Source organism: Geotrypetes seraphini, chromosome 13 (assembly GCF_902459505.1).
Source record: "Geotrypetes seraphini chromosome 13, aGeoSer1.1, whole genome shotgun sequence".
Lineage (NCBI taxonomy): Eukaryota > Metazoa > Chordata > Amphibia > Gymnophiona > Dermophiidae > Geotrypetes > Geotrypetes seraphini.
Genome location: NC_047096.1, coordinates 82734950 through 82754261, shown reverse-complemented (window position 1 = coordinate 82754261; position 19312 = coordinate 82734950). Strand labels below are relative to the sequence as shown.

The 19312-nt window shown below is 44.1% G+C and overlaps 1 protein-coding gene across 1 annotated transcript in view; it reads right to left on the bottom strand.

The window, feature by feature from the left end:
- LOC117347137 (microtubule-associated protein 2-like) overlaps positions 1–19312 on the bottom strand; it is a 220677-nt gene that overhangs the window by 87908 nt on the left and 113457 nt on the right. Inside the window, 1 exon segment of the mRNA XM_033917567.1 lies at positions 10881–11004. Coding sequence (XP_033773458.1) covers positions 10881–11004 — 124 coding nt within the window.

Sequence of the window (19312 nt, the reverse complement as noted above, 5' to 3'; positions counted from 1 at the left end):
AGCCACCAGGTCATACACACTCTGGCCTCCAGAGTCCATGGCAGATTCAGCTCTAACTCCAAGTTGATTACCAACTTCTTCGTGTAACAGGTTCAAAAGAATTAACATCATCACGGCCTGTATTTTTTTTCTTCTTCTTCTTCTCCTTCTATAGAAAATACATGGTGATCTTTTGAAAAATTCTTTAGGATCTCCGGTCCAAGCAGAAGTTTTTTTCCTGGTAAATACTTGCCATTTTCTGGCCTACAGCAATAAAGTTGTGATTTTTTTGGGGGGGTTCCTGGAATGTCAGACTCCATCTAATGACAAATACTTCCTGTTCTTTTTTTTTCTTTGCACTGAGTCAAATGTTTGGAAAACTGGCCCAAACCATTTAAAAACCTCTTGGGATTTAAAAAAAAACAACAACAACCCAACATAGGCAATGCTCTGATCAGGGAGAGATAGACTTCAGGGAGTGTGGAGGGGGCAGGAGAGAGAGATGGTCTTGGGGAAGGACAGAGGGGGACAGGAAAGGGAAATATGGTAAAAGCGGTAGGACCACTGCTGCTTTGGGGCACTGAGGGAGGAAAGGTTAGTACAGCATGACTGCTGCTGCCTCCTCAGGTAAGTAAAGACTCTGTCGGGTGATAAATGCAAGGGTACAAAGGAAATGGTGAAAGGTGAGGTGGTGGGATTGGGATCAGTGGGAGGCAGGGTCCGGGCATGATAGAGGCGGGGCATGGGTGGGGTCAGAGTCAGGGTATAGGTGGGGCTATTCTAGCACCCGTTACTGTAACGAATGTAACGGGCTAAAACACTAGTGTATTAAAAATTATTTCATACTATAATAGATAAATAAGTGCTCAGTCTGATATCTCCTGCAGAGAGCCACAATGAGATCATTCCAGGACCATCATTGCACTTATTGGTCCCGTGTTTTATATCAGATCTCTAAAATTTGAACATCCAGCCTGTGCTTATATGTTATTATTGTACTTTTCTTTGATAATGATAAATCAAGCACTTATCTTTCCTGGCGTGGACAATCATATTGTGTGGCTCCGCAGGCTTGCTTAATCCATGTGATCAAATAAATATGTGCAAAACGTTCCAAAGTGCTAATTGGTACTCCCCTACTCAGTCCTGAGTTTCGCAGCGGGGGCTTCTTCAGGAGGAGTATTAACTTGAAAGTTCCGTTTTCTCAAACGGACACAAGCCGCTAGCTCTTTCCTTCATCTGACCGTCAGATAAAAAGAAGGCATTCTGAAGAGGACGCATGCATATGTTCATCCAGGGAATCACATTCAGATTGTTAAGCCTGGAACCCACAATCTGTAGGATGTCCCACACCGAAGGGGCTGCCATCGTCAATATAAGAACATAAGAATTGCCGCTGTTGGGTCAGACCAGTGGTCCATCGTGCCTAGCAGTCCGCTCACGAGGCAGCCCTTGGTCAAAGACCAGCACCCTAACTGAGACTAGCCCTACCTGCATACGTTCTGGTTCAGCAGAAACTTGTCTAACTTTGTCTTGAATCCCTGGAGGGTGTTTTCCCCTACAACAGACTCCGGAAGAGCGTTCCAGTTTTCTACCACTCTGAGTGAAGAAGAACTTTCTTACATTCGTACAGAATCTATCCCCTTTCATAGTAACATAGTAGATGATGGCAGATAAAGACCCGAATGGTCCATCCAGTCTGCCCAACCTGATTCAATTTAAATTTTTATTTTTTTAAATTTTTTTTCTTCTTAGCTATTTCTGGTAGAGAATCCAAAGCTTTACTCGGTACTGTGCTTGGGTTCCCACTGCCGAAATCTCTGTTAAGACTTACTTCAGCCCATCTACACCCTCCCAGCCATTGAAGCCCTCCCCAGCCCATCCTCCACCAAACGGCCAGACACAGACCGTGCAAGTCTGCCCAGTACTGGCCTAGTTCAATATTTAATATTATTTTCTAATTCTAAATCTTCTGTGTTCATCCCTGCACTAAAATCGGCGACTAACATCTCACCCCAGCACTCCTTTTCAGTCTATGAGGGCTTATGGACAGGTTTGTGCAGAAAGATGGTGTGGAAATGGCAACCAAATTGGGCAAAAAGGAACATGGCAGCTTGAATTCGGGTCCCGGTGGTGAGGGGAAAATGGCGGGTGCGGCCGACGCGGCTGACTCTGGAAGCGATATGATCGCTCGTTTAACTGAGGCGGTGGTGGCTGCTCTTTAGCGACGCTTACCACCACCGTAGCTGATTTCACCGCCCGAGTCACTGAAGTGGAACAATGAGTTAGCTCCGCGGAGGACTCCCTGGTCTCAGTGCAGGCGGAGCAAAGTGAACCACTGTGAGGAGAAAATGGAGGATCTGGAGAATCGTTCCAGACGGAACAACTTGCGTCTCGTCGGCATACCCAAATCAGTGTTGGATGCGGATTTACTCGCCACGCTGGAAAAATGGTTGGCGTCTGAGCTGCTTGCTACGCATGGCCTGGGCCCCCCCTGTGCATTGAGCGAGCGCATCGGTTGGGTAGGAGGCAGGAGGGCTCAACCAGGCCTTGTGTGGTGATCATTCACATCCTTAACTTTGCCCTTAAAGACTTGCTGTTAAAGAACTACCGGCATAAACAGGATCTTCAGTTCCAGAATCAACGTGTCCTGCTCTTTCAGGATTATTCTGCACAGGTGGCCTCTCTTCGCAGGAGCTTCTCGGCTGCTTGCAAGCACTTCACTGAGAAAAAGTTGCGCTTCACACTGCAATTTCCTGCAAGCTCCAGGTGCTCTACAATGGCCAGCCATTTTTGTTCAACATCAGTGCTGCGGCACGGGTTCAAGTTCTCATCTGGTTCCCTGATCTGGTGCCCAGCACTTGAAGAGTGGTGACTCTTCCTTGTGGCTTTCTGCATGCTTGAGTGGGGGTCCCTGGGGAGAGCGGGTTACCCATCTCCGGGGACATCATGGATTTTCTTTTACTGACTGCGTTGGATACATCTCTTGTTTGGGTGTTCTCTTTGTTTTTCTATAGCTAATGTTCTTTTGGACTTTGCTTTGTGATATATATGCCTTTTGCCCGGTTGAGCTCTGGCATACTTGGTTTATTTTACTGCACTCTTTGGATGAGGGATTGTTGTTCCTCTAGCCCTTGTTTCTTTTTTTTTCTTTTTCTCTTTAGTTCTTTTTTCTATAATGGGTGCGGGTTTGCTGTGTGGGAGGTTGGGGAGAGGGGGACTTGGGCCTTTTAGTGTCCCTTCTCTGGAGTGGTGTTTTTTGGGGTTTGGAGGGGTCTGGGAGGATGGAGTTGGGGTTGGGGGGGAGTGGGGAGGGGGGTTGGGATCTGTGTGGTTGTTGGGAAGATGTGTTTGTTTGTGTTCTGGATGTTTGGCTGCCGGGAGGAGGGCTGGGACTCTCGGCAGGACTTTTCTGTTCTTCTGCTGTGCTGGTATCTTTGGTTTCTTTCGTTGAATGACACCTAAGTGGGGTGTGCGCTGTGTGGCGTGGAATGTGTCTGGTATCAATTCCCCAATTAAGAGAACCAAGATTTTACAACACTTGGCTCGACATCAGGCTGACATTGTGGGACTGCAGGAGACTAAGCTTACTGAGAAAGAACAAGGTAAGCTGCAACAGTCCTGGGTGGGTCACTGTTATTCTGCCTCTTCACCAAAGGCTAAGGCAGGGGTGGCTTTGCTGATACATAAATCGCTGCCTTTTGTCCAGTCTGAGGTCATCTCAGATCCGGAGGGTCACTATGTATTGGTTCAGGGCACTCTGTATCAACACCCTGTTCTTCTGATGTCTGTGTATGCTCCCAACAGTGCTCAACGGTCCTTTTATAAAAAGCTTTTGGGGGTCTTATTGTCTCTGCCCCAGACACCTGTGGCCCACAAAATTTTTCTGGGGGACTTTAACTCTATTTTGGATCCAGTGCTGGATTCCACCAGAGGATCCGCTGGGGCCACAGGGAGGTCGGATAATGGGCTTAATGCCTGGATGAATGTCTTAGATCTGGTAGATGTCTGGAGAACACTCCACCCTGGAGAGAGGGATTTTACTCATACTTCTAGGGTGCATGATTCCTCTTCTAGAATAGACTATATTTTTCTCTCGCGTTCCTCCTTTTTTGCAGTCCATAAGGCTGAGATAGGAGCGTTGGTTCTCTCTGATCACACTCTGGTATGGATGGATGTCAGTCTTGCGGATGGACCCCCCTGGTGGTGGTGGGCGTTGGTGTTTTCTGGTGGCACTATACTCTGACCCTGATTTCAAACCGTATTTAGAGAAGCAGTGGCAGGATTATATTGAGTTTAATGGAGTACTTGCAGGTGATGGTGTTCTATTTTGGGAGGCTGCCAAGGCGGTGATTCGTGGGGCTGTGTTAGCTTACTGTGCCCGCCGGAAGAAAATGATGGCGGCTAAGATTTTGGCTCTTGAACGCAGGGTATGGGAGAGCAGACTCTTGGTACTTCATTCCCCAACTGTGTCCCATAAGCATGCTTTTCAGGTGGCACAGTCAGCGCTTCATGCCCTCTTACATGAAAGAGCCCAAAAATCCCTCTTTTATTACAAGTATCGGTTACACCGTTTTGGTAATCAGCCTGGCAGAATGTTGGCCCAGCTGACCAGGGCGTGGAGGGGTTCCTCCTCCATCACCTCTCTTAGAGACTCCGGGGGGCAGTTGGTCACAGCTCAGTCCCATTTTGAAAAGCTTTTTGTCACCTTTTATAGCTCTCTTTACACAGCGGAGGTGGTGGACCAGGACTCTCTGATTCAGGCATACCTGGACTCTGCCCTTGCCTCGACTCTCGGATACTGACAGTGCGAGTCTGGCCTCTCCTATTACTAGGGAGGAGGTTTTGGGGGTTATTAAAAACTTACCTCTCTATAAATCTCCGGGTCCAGATGGATTCAGTGGGGAATTCTATTGTCTTCTGCAAGCCTACGTGGCTGATCCGCTGAGATGGTATTTTGAGCAGGCAGTGGATGGGGGTTCCTTCCCCCCTTGTTCGAATCAGGCGTTGATTACTGTATTGCCTAAACCGGGTAAGGACCCTCGCTTGGTAGAGTCTTATCAGCCTATTTCGCTTATTAATGTTGATCTTAAAATCTTAGCCCAGATTTTGGCTAACCGGCTGGCCCTGCTTGTTCCTTTACTGGTGGGGGTAGATCAGGTGGGTTTTGTGCGGGGGCGTCAGGCGGGTCATAATGTTTGGAAGCTTTTGATTGCTTTGGCTCATTGTGATTCTCGGCGGCTGCCTGCCTTGGCCATTAGCTTTGACTCCAAGAAGGCCTTTGATAGGGTCGAGTAGGCCTTTCTCTTCCCGCTGTTACAACGATATGGGGTGGATGGGTTTTATATGAGGGCTATCCGTGCCCTCTATTGTAACCCTGCGGCTGCTGTGCTGATCAATGGGATTGCTTCTCCAGTCTTTTCGTTGCAGCGGGGCACTCGGCAGGGTTGCCCCTTGTCTCCTTTGCTTTATATTTTATTTTTGCAGCCCTTACTACTTCGCATTCGTACTCATCCCCTGCTCACTGGAGTGGAGGTGGGAGACTCTTCCTTACGTTGTATGGCTTTTGCGGATGATATTATGATTCTTTTAACCGATCCGGTCTCGAATCTTTCTTTATTGTTGGAGTTGTTTCGGAAGTTTGGGGAGATCTCGGGTCTTAAACTCAATGTGTCCAAATGTGTTTTTCATTTACCCATATCTCATCTGTGGACCGAATTCCCCCTGAAAGAGGCCTCCCTGCAGGTGAAATATCTGGGGGTTTTGATACCTTCCTCCTTGGCGCGCCTCTATGAGATTAATGTGCGGCCTTTGCTTCGGAGATCTGTAGAGAGTCTACGCTTGTGGGGTGCTCTGCCGGTCTCCCTTGCGGGTCGCATCTTTTTATACAATATGATGATTGTTCCTCGGTAGCTATATCTGTTACAGACTCTACCGATCTGGCTACGACGTAGGGATTTGGAGGTGTTATATAGTGCCCTGCGGGTTTTTCTGTGGCGGGGACGGAGGCCTCGCTTGCCCCTGCGTGTCTTGATGCTACCGGAGGCGCGGGGGGGGGGATTCGGTCTCTTAGATCTCCGAGCATATAACTTGGCGTGTGGCCTGCGACAGGTTCGAGATTGGTGTCTGGAGAGCTCCTCCTTTCTGACCTTTTCGGTGGAGAGGGATTTTTTGTTCCCTGTCTCTGGATTGTTTTTGTTACATGCACCCTCCGCTCAGTTGGATTTTTTGTTGCGGGGACATGTGGTTTGGTCTTATATGAGACTTATCTGGCGGATGCTTTGTAAACACTTGGGTGTCAATTATAGTATATCTCCTATGCTACCCATCGTGAGGAACCTACAATTTAGTCCGGGAAGCGACAATCGAGTCTTTCAGTTTTGGCATGCGCATGGGGTTCGTAGGGTGGGGGATGTTCTCACTGATCAAGGGACTCTTCTTTCTCCTGCCGAGCTGGCGTCTTTATACGGATTGGACCGAGTGGATGCTTTTGGCTATTTGCAACTTCGACATTATATTCTCAGTCTTGGCGGGACCTATTTGTGTGCTTCGGTGGCGAAGAGTCGTGGTCAGAGTCTGGCTTTGTGGGAGGATTCGGCCCCGCGTCTTCGCTGCTTTATCACTGCATTGCAGTTTTCTCTGCCGACGGAGTGGGCTGATTTGTTGGCTGGGGAATGGAGCGCTGACTTAGGGTGCAGTATTCCGTCCACTTTGATTTCCCACTGTTTTGTTTCTCTGCGAACTTTTTCCTGCAACATGCTTCATAGGGAACAGGAATATAAATTTCTACATCGAATGTTTATTTCCCCACAGAGGGCCTATCGGGCGGGATTTGCTGCTCATGCCTGTTGTCCCAAGTATACTGTGAGCCCTGCTACCCTAGGTCATATGTTCTGGGCTTGCCCGTTGATACGGGCCTTTTGGAAGCAAGTGTGGGCTTTTATGTCCTCCTTGTATCCTTCGTTGCCTGCATGTACCCCTAATGTTGCCCTTTATTATGATGGAGCTGCTCTTACCCGCTGCTCTGTTGGGCAGCGGTTGTGGGTATTTAAAGCTCTCCTTTTGGCTAAGAAGGCCATTTTGATATTCTGGAGGGCACTGCATGCGCCTTCCTTCTCTCAGTGACATTTGACCCTCTATAATTTAGCTCTTTTGGAACGGAGGGCAGTGGGGACGCATGTGGAGAGCCTTTGGATTAAATTTCAGGATGTATGGGAGGGGTACTGGTTGTCCCTTCCACATCGAGAGAGGAGTCTGTTAAATTGTTAACCTATTGGGATGTACACCCCTGTGGGGAGGTTGGGTGCAGCCTATCTCAGTGACCGGTTTGCCCTTGGGGGGGGGGGGGGGTTCTTTCCTGCTTCTGACGGGGAGTTTTGCTTCCTTTTTGTTTTCCTTTCCTCTACCTTTCTAGGGTGTGGTTTTTTTTTCTTTGGCTTTGTATCTTTCTATACCTTTCCAGTCTTGACAGCGGATGTATTTTTTGTTCTTATCTGTTTTGTATGCTGTTGGTTTTGCCCAATAAAGAAATATTATACTAAAAAAAAAAAATTCTGTGGATAAACATCTCCAATTTACAATGTCTTGTCATACAAGCCAGATTATATACTTGGATTTTCAGAAAGCGTTCGACAAGGTTCCACATGTAAGACTCCTCAGGAAACTGCAAGGCCATGGAATAGAAGGAGATATACTAAGATGGATAGGCAATTGGCTAGAGAACAGAAGGCAGAGAGTGGGCATAAATGGGAAGTTCTCAGACTGGGAGAATGTGACTAGCGGTGTGCCCCAGGGCTCAGTATTTGGGCCCATCTTATTTAATATTTTCATCAACGACCTAGAGGATGGAACATCCAGTGAGATCATCAAGTTTGCAGATGACACAAAGCTAAGCCGGGCAATCAACTCACAGAAGGACAGTGAGGAATTCCAGAGTGACTTGAGCCGATTGGAGAAATGGGCAGATAAATGGCAGATGAAATTTAATGTGGAAAAATGCAAAGTGATGCACTTAATAAGGAACACAAGTATAGTATGTCAGGTGCAACTCTGGGAAGAACCGAACAGGAAAAGGACCTGGGCATATTAATCGACAGTACCCTGAAGCCGTCGGCAGCAAAGAAAGCAAACAGAATGCTAGGCATGATAAAGAAGGGAATCACGAGTAGATCAGAGAAAGTAATAATGCCGCTTTATAGAGCGATGGTCAGACCACACTTGGAGTACTGTGTCCAGCATTGGTCTCCATACCTACAGAAGGATGTAAAAATGCTCGAGAGGGTGCAGAGACGAGCAACAAAGCTAATAAAGGGCATGGAGAACTTGGAATATGAGTAACGACTTAAGAGACTGGGATTGTTCTCCCTTGAGAAGAGGAGACTGTGAGGGGTTATGATTGAGACTTTCAAAATACTGAAAGGAATCGACAAAATAGAGCAGGAAAAAAAATTATTTACAATGTCCAATGTGACACGGACAAGAGGACATGGACTGAAGCTAAGGGGGAACAAGTTCAGGACAAATATCAGGAAGTTCTGCTTCACGCAACGAGTGGTGGACACCTGGAATGCTCTCTCAGAAGAGGTAATTGCGGAATCCACCGTTCTAGGATTTAAGGGTAAGTTAGATGTGCTTCCCCTTATGAGTGGCATAAAGTGACATGGGTAAGGGTAAGCTAGATACACATCTCCTTATGAGAAGCTTAGAGTGATATGGGGACTAAAACTATGCCAGGATACACATGGCGGGGCCTCCGCTTGTGCGGATCGCCGGACTTGATGAATCTCTGTTCCGGAGATGGCACTTCTTATGTTCTTATGTTTTTGGATTTAATGAAAAGGTTGAAGGAAAATGGATTTTTCACCACCCTCCAGAGAAAATCAGTAGCACGCAAGACACTCCTACACTTTACCAGTTCCCATCCATAAAATTTAAAATTCAATTTGCCTATAAGCCAATTTTTGAGAATAAGACGTATCTGCTCATCCATGAAAGATTTTAAGGATCAAGCACGTATATTAGAACAACGGTTTCTTTCAAGGGGATATCCTAAAAAATCTATTATACAAGCCTTTTTAAGAGCAAGGTTTGCTCAGAGAGCATTATTACTGAATGAACAATCGGATGAGGGGAAAGAAGAAAGAGAAAGATTAACATGTGTTCTGCCATATTCTCCGGCCGTTAACAAGCTGGTTGAAATAATGAGGGGACTTTGGTATATTTTGAAATTACATCCACCTCTAAAAAAATTCCCCATGATAGCATTTAATAGAGGTATCATGGTAGGGCAGTCTTTCAATTTTAAAAAATTTAGAATTAAAGGGTTGTCAAAAAGGGGGATGGTAGTTGTCGTAGGTGTCAGTGGTGCAACAAAACTATTGATGGTGTTGAATGGGAGATACCAGGTAAAAATTTTGTGATAAAATCCAGGAATAATACAAATTGTAACTGTAAGGATGTAATTTATGCAATACTTTGTCCCTGTGATTTGGTCTACATAGGGTGCACAAATAGACCAATTAAATTGAGACTTAATGAGCACAAATCACGTATAGTTCATGAGAATTTGTAGGCCCCCATGGTTCAACATTGGGTACAAAAACATCATTTGACTGAGGATCTAAACTGGTGGGTTATAGAACAATTACAGCAAGCGAAGGTGGGTGGAAATTTAGAGAAAGATCTAAACATTAAAGAACAACGTTGGATATATCATTTAGACACAGTGGAACCAAGAGAGTTAAATGCAGAGGTCGAATGGGGTTCATTACTTTCTTAGCTCTTTTCCTCTGATGAGCCAAGGTTATCAGATGTTATGAGAATTTGCATATTTAAACATCACAAAGGATGAAGACACTGCCATCTTGCTTTGTAAACACAGTGAGGCGGATGGTATTTGCGGCTCCCATAAATATTAACTAGCTTGTAGATATTCCAGCTATCATCTAATATATATCTTGGAGAATGATAAGTTTAAATATGGATGATAAAACATTGATATGTTTGATTGTAGGGGGGACCCTGGAGAAAGCTCAGTGTGAAACATATTGGGTTCAGCCCACCCGGGTCGAGCTTAATGAAACAACGTTTGAGATAAGTTAATCTTTCCTTTGAAAAAGATATATATTTAAATTGAATGAAAAAGGTATTTAAGAACTTTTAGAGAATGATCATAAAATAGGTTGATATATAAGAAAATAACTTTAATATATTTAATATATAAGAAAATTATATAAAATATAACCGAGCCAGTGACAATTTGACACACAAATCTGCACCGCCATGAAAGTTTATTGAGCAGCTGGAGTGGTGGCGCTGAGGCTCAGAAGAATTGATTTATTCAAGCTGGAGAAAATATTGTTATGACTTGGGGATTATAAATTGGGTGATTCTTTGATTGTGACATACTTGGATTGACTGAATAAAATCCTGCATCATGGACATTTTTTCTGCAGTTTCTTCTTTGTTCTTCAATTTTTAAAACTTTATATAACCTAGTACCTGCTTATTTGACACAGGTGTTGCAAATCTTTGAGCCAATTCATTCTTTGTGATGCCTTCATTGACTCAATTAATTATTCTGTGATTGCTGGCACTGCATTGTCCATTATAGGGCCTGTTATGTGAAATAAATTACCACTGAGACACTGGCTATTACAGGAGCACCTTTAAGGCATACTTATTTGCTCAACCATATTTTAGTATTGATCAAGCTTCCTATCAAACAACTTACAATTGAGATTATGGCTGTTATAGAAGCTGAGTACTTCTGAGAATGCAAATTTTACAACACAATCAAAGCATGAACTATGTTGGGCAGAGAGGATGATGGTTCTTATCTGTCATCTGCTATGTAACTATTTAATTCTTGTGAAGTCGCCCACTATCCTGCACAAGCTTACCTATAGGTGTTTTCTGGCCTGAAGAAGTATTTGCTGGGATTCTAGTAACATTTGCAGGACTCTTCTGAATCACAGTGGGTACTGCCTTGCCACCCAAGTTCGATTCACTTTGGTACTCCACATCCTTGGAACAAAATCAAAAGCCAGTTTTACAGATGAAAGGTTCCAGCCAGGGTACATCTATAAAAGTGCAATTTCTTAATGAAAGTTCAATCCTATATTATCAGTTTAAAGGTCTAGAAGTTAAAAACTCTTGTTTCTCCCCAGGGCTTTATGTATCCACTGGGGAAAAAAAAAACATGGCTTTCTAAAACAAATGTTCTAGCATCTTAACTTGCCAGCAGTAGGATGAATGTGCTGCTAACTCATTACAGATTTCTGACCATTTATTTTCTCTACTGAACAAAATAATAGAAACATGATGGCAGATAGCGGCCAAATGGCCCATCTAGTCTGCCCATCCAGTAATGAAAGTTGTACTGCTCCCTCCATTTTAATAGCTGGATAATCCTATTTTTTCATTGTGCAAGGAATTAGCTAGCATATGTTTACAATATCTACTGTACAATACTTTTTTCGTTTCAAGGTTTTTTTTATTAAGTTTCAAGTTTTATTATAATTTGATAAAATCGCTTATCAGGATTTCTAAGTGAGTTACAATAAAAAGATTTTAGAGTTAAAAAAAATAATAATATGGATAACAGAACTAAACTTGGACATGTGATTAATCACAGTTACTTACCGTAACAGGTGTTATCCAGGGACAGCAGGCAGATATTCTCACATGTGGGTGATGTCACTGACAGAGCCCCGGTAAGGACACTTTAAAAGTGTATCGCCACTTTAAGACTTCAGGAAGTTAATGAAAGCCCTTCCCGCTCAACACAGGCATGCAGTCTCTCAGTTCAGTAACCAAGCTAAGAAGCCAACCAGGGATAATACCTTTTACGGTAAGTAACTGTACTTTATCCCAGAACAAGCAGGCAGCATATTTTCACATGTGAGTGACCACCAGGCTAACCAGAATGGGATGATGGGAGTGTTAGAACATAAGAATAGCCTTACTGGGTCAGACCCGTGGTCCATCAAGCCCAGTAGCACATTCTCACGGAGGCCAATCCAGGTCACTAGTACCTGGCCAAAACCCAAGGAGTAGCAACATTCCATGCTACAGATTCAGGGCAAGCAGTGGCTTCCCCCATGTCTTTCTCAATAATAGACTATGGACTTTTCCTCAAGAAACTTGTACAAATCTTTCTTAAAACCAGCTATGCTATCCGCTCTTACCATATCCTCTGGCAATGCGTTCCAGAGCTTAAGTATTTATTCTCTGAATGAAAAAAAATTTCCTCCTATTGGTTTTAAAAGTATTTCCCTGTAACTTCATCGAGTGTCCCCTAGTCTTTGTAATTTTTGATGGCGTAAAAAAATCGATTCACTTGTACCTGTTCTACTCCACTCAGGGTTTTTGTAGACTTCATTCATATCTCCTTACAGCCATCTCTTTTCCAAGCTGAAAAGCCCTAACCATTTTAGTCTTTCCTCATACGAGAGGAGTTCCGTCCCTTTTACCATCTTGGTCACTCTTTTTTGAACCTTTTCTAGCGCCACTATATCTTTCTTGAGATAAGGAGACCAGAACTGAACTCAATACTCCAGATGAGGTCACACCATGGAGCAATACAGGAGCATTATGACATTCTTAGTCTTGTTAACCATCTCTTTTTTAATAATTCCCAGCATCTTGTTTGCTTTTTTGGCTGCCGCCACACATTGGGCAGAAGGTTTCATCGTATTGTCTACAATAATATCCAGATCCTTTTCTTGGATGCTAGCCCCCAAGATGGACCCTAGCATCCGGTAACTGTGATTCAGGTTAGTCTTCCCAACGTGCATCACTTTGCATTTGTCCACATTAAATTTCATCTGCCACTTGGACGCCCAGTCTTCCAATTTCCTAAGGTGCGCCTGCAATTTTTCACAATCCGCATGTGTTTGAACAACTTTGAACAGTTTAGTGTCATCTGCAAATTTAATCACCTCACTCGTCATTCCAATTTCCAGATCATTTATAAATAAATAGCATCTGTCCCAGTACAGAACTCTGTGACACTCCACTATTTACTCTTCTCCATTGACAGGATGAGACAGACCTGATACCTTGGCAGAGCACATTACATGTTGTTTCTACAGTATGTCTACATGAGTAGTCCTTCTCATTAACGCACTTCTCTTTCTAACAGCACCTTAACTAGGGAGGGGGCTTATTTACCTGCTTGTGCTGTAATTCTGCTTTCTGTTACAAACCATGGGAACATCATCCACTTTAATCCCTTCAATTCCTGCTCAGTCATTTTCTATTATGTTGATCATTTGATTGCAGTAATTCTTAGTGGGGGGTGCTGAAGCACCTCAAGAGAGCCTTAGCATTGTTAAAATTTTTCTCTCCTGAATTTGTCCTCCTGCATTTTAATGCTTACTTGCTGAAACAGTTTCAAGGAGCTCAGCTTCTTCCAAAAGTTCAGGCTATATATCAAGAGCACCTGGTCTCTCATTCCAAGAGACCTAGAAATGAGAAAGCCAGAGGATTTCAACTCTTGTTCTGTTAGGTTGGAGGTTACATTGGAGTTTCTAATGTGTCTAAGACACCGTTTTGGATAAGCCCCTGGAGGAAGATGAGCTTCCAGTAGCAGGTAATGATTCTAATGTAGTTCTTCTCTTTCATAGGGAAGAGTCAACAGCAAATCCTTAGATTGATTGTGTTGAAGATTCTATTTTTGAAGGAATAAGAAAGCCTAAGGTTTTCCCAGTGCATTGGGCAATTCAAGCACTGATTTCAGTAGAGTAAAATAATCCTGAGGCAGGGCTCAAAATTGTAAGAGCTATATAATTTATCCAACCCAAGCTTTATAATTTAGCTGTGAATACAGAATAGAAATATTTAAGCTATTCCGCCTTTATCTTTGCATATTCTTCCCTTTCACCTTTGAGTCTCACAATGCCACTTGTCTTCTACCCTTATTTTACCGTGTCATCTATTTTTCTTCCATTTACAGCTTAGCTTTCCTGAGTACTCAACCAATCTCTCTTAACTTTTCCAGATTTTTTATATCAAGGAATTGTTGTCTGGGTGGGAACATCTGGAAGGAGTGGAAATGCAGTGGGCAAAGTGAAAGGAGCAATTGTAAGGATGACAAACCTTTTTGTGAGGCAAGTAAGTAAAAGTGCTTCTGATCAACTTACTCAAACGTCTCCCAGTGCAAACAGGATATTAGTGTCAGCTGTCAGCAAAATAAAGCAAGGCAGCTGAAGACATAAAACAGCAAAACGAAACACCAGCATAATCATTATCAGTTTACCAGGGTTTTTCCACTCTGATGAGTCTAATTATTTTGTAAACAAGCCCTGAATTCCAACTACCGACCAGTCTCTAACCTCCCTTTTGTCCCCAAACTCCTGAAAAGGATAGTGCTCCACCAACTGCTACCATTTATTGAAGAGAACATAAGCAATGCCTCCAATGGGTCAGACCCTAGGTCCATCGTGCCCAGCAGTCCGCTCATGTGGCGGCCCAACAGGTTCAGGACCTGTGCAGTAATCCTCTATCTATACCCCTCTATCCCCTTTTCCAGCAGGAAATTGTCCAATCCTTTCTTGAACCCCAGTACCGTACTCTGCCCTATTACGCCCTCTGGAAGCGCATTCCAGGTATCCACCACACGTTGGGTAAAGAAGAACTTCCTAGCATTCGTTTTGAATCTGTCCCATTTCAACTTTTCCGAATGCCCTCTTGTTCTTTTATGTTTTGAAAGTTTGAAGAATCTGTCCCTCTCTACTCTCTCTATGCCCTTCATGATCTTGTAAGTCTCTATCATATCCCCTCTAAGTCTCCTCTTCTCCAGGGAAAAGAGTCCCAGTTTCTCCAATCTCTCAGCGTATGAAAGGTTTCCATCCCTTTTATCAGATGTGTCGTTCTCCTCTGAACCCTCTCAAGTAACGCCATATCCTTCTTAAGGTACGGCGACCAATAAAAGAACAAGAGGGCATTCGGAAAAGAGCATGATGCCCTAGCCCTTTCTCCCTTCCAATCTGGCTTCCAAGTGAGCCATAGCACAGAGTCAGTTCTCCTTGATATCATTGACGACAGCTGGTCAGTAAAGGAAGCAATGTCCTACTAGTTCTACTGCCTTTGATGCCACTGACCACCAGCTCCTCCTGAGCTGACTCATCAACCCCGAAATCAATAATACTGCCCTTCAATGGCTCACCTCCTACCTCCACCAGAGAACACAATCTGTCCTACTAGGCAAAAAAAATCTGAACCCAAACCTATTACATATGGAGTTCCCCAGGGTGTCCTGATGTCCCCACTTCTATTCAATCTATATATCTGACTAGTCATTGACATCACCCATAAATACAGCATCAAAATCAACTCCTATGCTGATGACCTGCAACTATTGCTCCTGCTAAGCGAGAACCAAGCTTCCCAACTCAACAATCTCCACCTCTGCCTCTCTGAAATGAAGAATTGGATAGAAACATAGAATATGACGACAGAAAAGGGCCGACGTCCCAACAAGTCTGCCCAATCAAGAACCCTCCCTCCCAAATAGCCCGCCTACTCAAGAGCCCTTCTTCCCTGGAGTATCTATCATATGAGCATAACTCTGTAGTACTCCCACCTGTTTGTCCTAGCGACTCTTGAAGTCGAGCACGCTACTAGCCTCGACCACCTGCCGGGGAAGATCATTCCATTGATCAATCACCCGTTCGGTGAAGAAGTATTTTCTGGTGTAACCATGAAATCTCCCTCCCTTAAGTTTTAGTGGATGCCCTCTTGTCGCCGTGGGACCCTTTAGAAAAAAGATTTCCTCCTCCACTTTGATGTGACCCATGATGTATTTAAATGTTTCTATCATGTCCCCCCTTTCTCTGCGCTCCTCCAGAGAATATAAGCGCAGTCTGATCGGGCGTTCTTCATACGGGATGTCTTTAAATCCTGAGATCATCCTAGTGGCCATTCTCTGTAGCGACTCTATTCACTTCACATCCTTCTGGTAATGTGGCCTCCAAAATTGGACACAGTACTTCAGATGAGGTCTCACCATGGATGTGTACAACTCACCAACTCTAGCTGAACGCCACTAAGACAGAACTCCTCTGGATCAGAAAGCACAGTTACTTACCGTAAAAGATGTTATCCAGGGACAGCAGGTAGCTATTCTCAAATATGGGTGACGTCATCGACGGAGCCCCAATGCGGAAGCCTCGCAAGCAGACTTGCTTGTAGAAACTAGAAGTTTCGATTCAGCCGCACCACGCATGCACGAGTGCCTTCCCGCCCAGCACAGGGCGCATCTCCTCAGTTCAGATAGCTAGCAGAGAAGCCAACCAGGGGAGGTGGGTGGGTTGTGAGAATAGCTGCCTGGATAATACCTGTTACGATAAGTAACTGTGCTTTATCCCAGGACAAGCAGGCAGCCTATTCTCACTTATGGGTTATCTCCAAGCTAACCAGAATGGGATGGTGGGAGCGTTGGCAATTTAAGAAAATAAATTTTGTAAACCTGTCTGGCCACAATGGCCATCCCGTCTGGAGAAAACATCCAGACAATAGTGAGAAGTGAAAGTATGAACCGAGGACCAAGTAGCAGCCTTGCAAATTTCCTCAATAGGTGTAGATCTCCAGGTGAAGGCGCACCATGGCCTGGTATAGCGGCATGATAACCTTCTCAGATCTGTTCATGATTCCCTTCTTTATCCAAGCTACACCAGTACACCCCCAACCGCCCACTTGGCTCAGAAGCAGTAAAATGACTATGCATCCCCCCGGGAGGATCTCTCCAGATGGAAACAGCTCGTAAGCGCTCCTACAGTCACTTTATCCTTCGGCTATGGAATCAGCTGCCTACACAGACAAGAGCGCTGAACTCACTGATGGCATTCTGGAGAGCAGTGAAGACCTTCCTCTTCAGCTGAGTAGACACTAGCATTTAGACTCCCCTTTATATTGTTCCTCTTATATTCACCATGTTTTGTAACCAGTCCTACCGCAATTAAGCTACTGTGTATATTCTTTGTTATAAACCATTCTGAGCTCCTGGGAGAATGGGATAGAAATCGAAATAAATAAATAAACTGGAAATCAGTTCTCCAACTGGCCCAGAAGCTATTTATATTGGACAAAAAAAATTGCATGATCAGCCTGTAACCAGCTGCTAGAGATATAGAAAAAGAAACTGTTGAGCTTGGGCTACTTGTCTTCTATAGGGCAAAACTTGTGATTGGTCTCTGGCACAATCCAGTGATTCCAGATTCATCTGGGAAGACAATATGAAAACAGAATCACAGAAAATAGAAAACTAAAGAAAACACAACATATTTGGGGAAAGAAGGGAAAGTGTACCAGCAAATTATTTTTCAGTTTCCAGGAACATCTAAAACAACAGAAACACTTCATTTTCAACTGGAACTTGGAAGCACAGGACAATAAGGGTATTGCACAAGTGAGGTATGATAAGTATGGAAGCAAGGAGTGTGTGGCGCAGTGGTTGGATCTACAGCCTCAGCACCCTGGGGTTGTGGGTTCAAACCCCGCGCTGCTCCTTGTGACCCTGGGCAAGTTACTTAATCCTCCATAGCCCCAGGTATGTTAGATAGATTGTGAGCCCACCGGGACAGAGAGGGAAAAATGCTTGAGTACCTGATTGTAAAAACCGCTTAGATAACCTTGATAGGCGGTATATAAAAATCCTAATAAACTTGAAACTTAATATACACTCTTACTCCTGTTCACAGAGAGTCTGTGGTAAGGGAAAATAACAACCAACACTACATAGAATCCAAAGTTAAGAGGACATGAAGCCAAAACAATGTGGACCATATATTCACACTAGTCACTCATACGTAATGAATATGATTCTAATCAAGGTAATTAAGGGCTGCCGCTATAGAGTCTTATTATTCCAAGTTTTAGATGAAAATTAAAAAACAATAAATGATAACAATTAAAATTTACCTTCAGGCAGAGATGTTCTTCTGCAACCCAATAATAAAAAGTATCTTTTTTTAGCTGCTTTAGTTTTTAAACACTATGTTGCTAGGAAACAAGGGAAACCAGTAGGGTTGCTTCTTTAATTGTACTGGTGAGTAAATAAGCCAATTACATTTGATCTTTCATTCAACAATGGTACTGTGAGAACCAATGAGGACAGAGGAATTGAAGACCTAGTAAAACACTGCTAGTTTCACAAAGCCATATCAGTGACAGATTAGTAACAGAAAGATTGAAGAATCTGCTACTGAAATTTAAGGAAGGTCCTGCCAGATCTGGACATTTCATAGCTGGAAAAATAAGAAACTTGGCAATCTGACAAAATGTATTTTTCCTCCACAATTAGGGATAAAACTGCCCAGTTGGACATGAAATTCAGTTTGGCAATACTGCTGCCCGATTCAAGAAAAAATATTTCGATTCGATTCAGCCTACTGAATTGGTTTTTCGATTCAATTCGATTTTTCTGCCCAATTGGGTGTTTTGGTTTTTTTTTCAAGCATCCTGGTGGGTTTATTTTATAGCTTTTTCACCCCCTTTGCCTTCTCCTAACCACACTGGAGCTGTGGTGTAAACAAAACAAACAAAAAAGACTTTTCCTCTCTCTCTTAAATCCTAGCTCACGTTTGCGGTCTAATACCAGCTCTGGCAGGATACACATTTCAAATCTGACATATTGTAATCACAAAATGGAAAATAAAATTAGTTTTTCTACCTTTTGTTGTCTGGTCATTATTCAAATCTTGTTGGTCCCAGGCTCTGGTTGTCTTCTGATAACTTGCTTGCCAGGATCTCCTTCTTTCTTCTTTCTCCTTTCTCCATTCTAACCATCCATCTGCCATCTCTGTCCTCCTCTTCTGTTTCCCTTCCCTCCCCCGGAGGACTGGCATCTTTCTTTTTTTTCATCTCCATCCACAGATCCACCTTTTCTTAACTACCCTTTCATCCAGCATCTCTCTCTCTTTCCCCACCACCCCAGGGTCCACCATCTCTTCCTTTCTTTTCCCAACTACCCTCCTACCAGTATCTCTATCCCCCCTCCTCACCATCCCTTGTATCCAACTTCTCTCCCTTTCTGTTCCTTCCCTCCCTAAATCCCATTGTCCATCATCTCTCTTCCACTCCTCTATTTTCAGACCCATTATTTCTTCCCCCTAAAGTCCGGCATATGCACGTCTCTTTGAACCCCCCTTCCCTCCCTCCCTCCGTGTACTTCAACACCAGGGCCCCCCTCCCCTGGTCTGCCCCCCCTTGAAGGCCTGCACCTCCCCCTGAAGGCCTGTCCCCCCCGAAGACCTGCCTGCCTGCCTGCCCCCCCCCCGAAGGCCTGTCCCCCCCCCCCCCGAAGCCCTGTCCCCCCCCTTTGAAGGTCTGC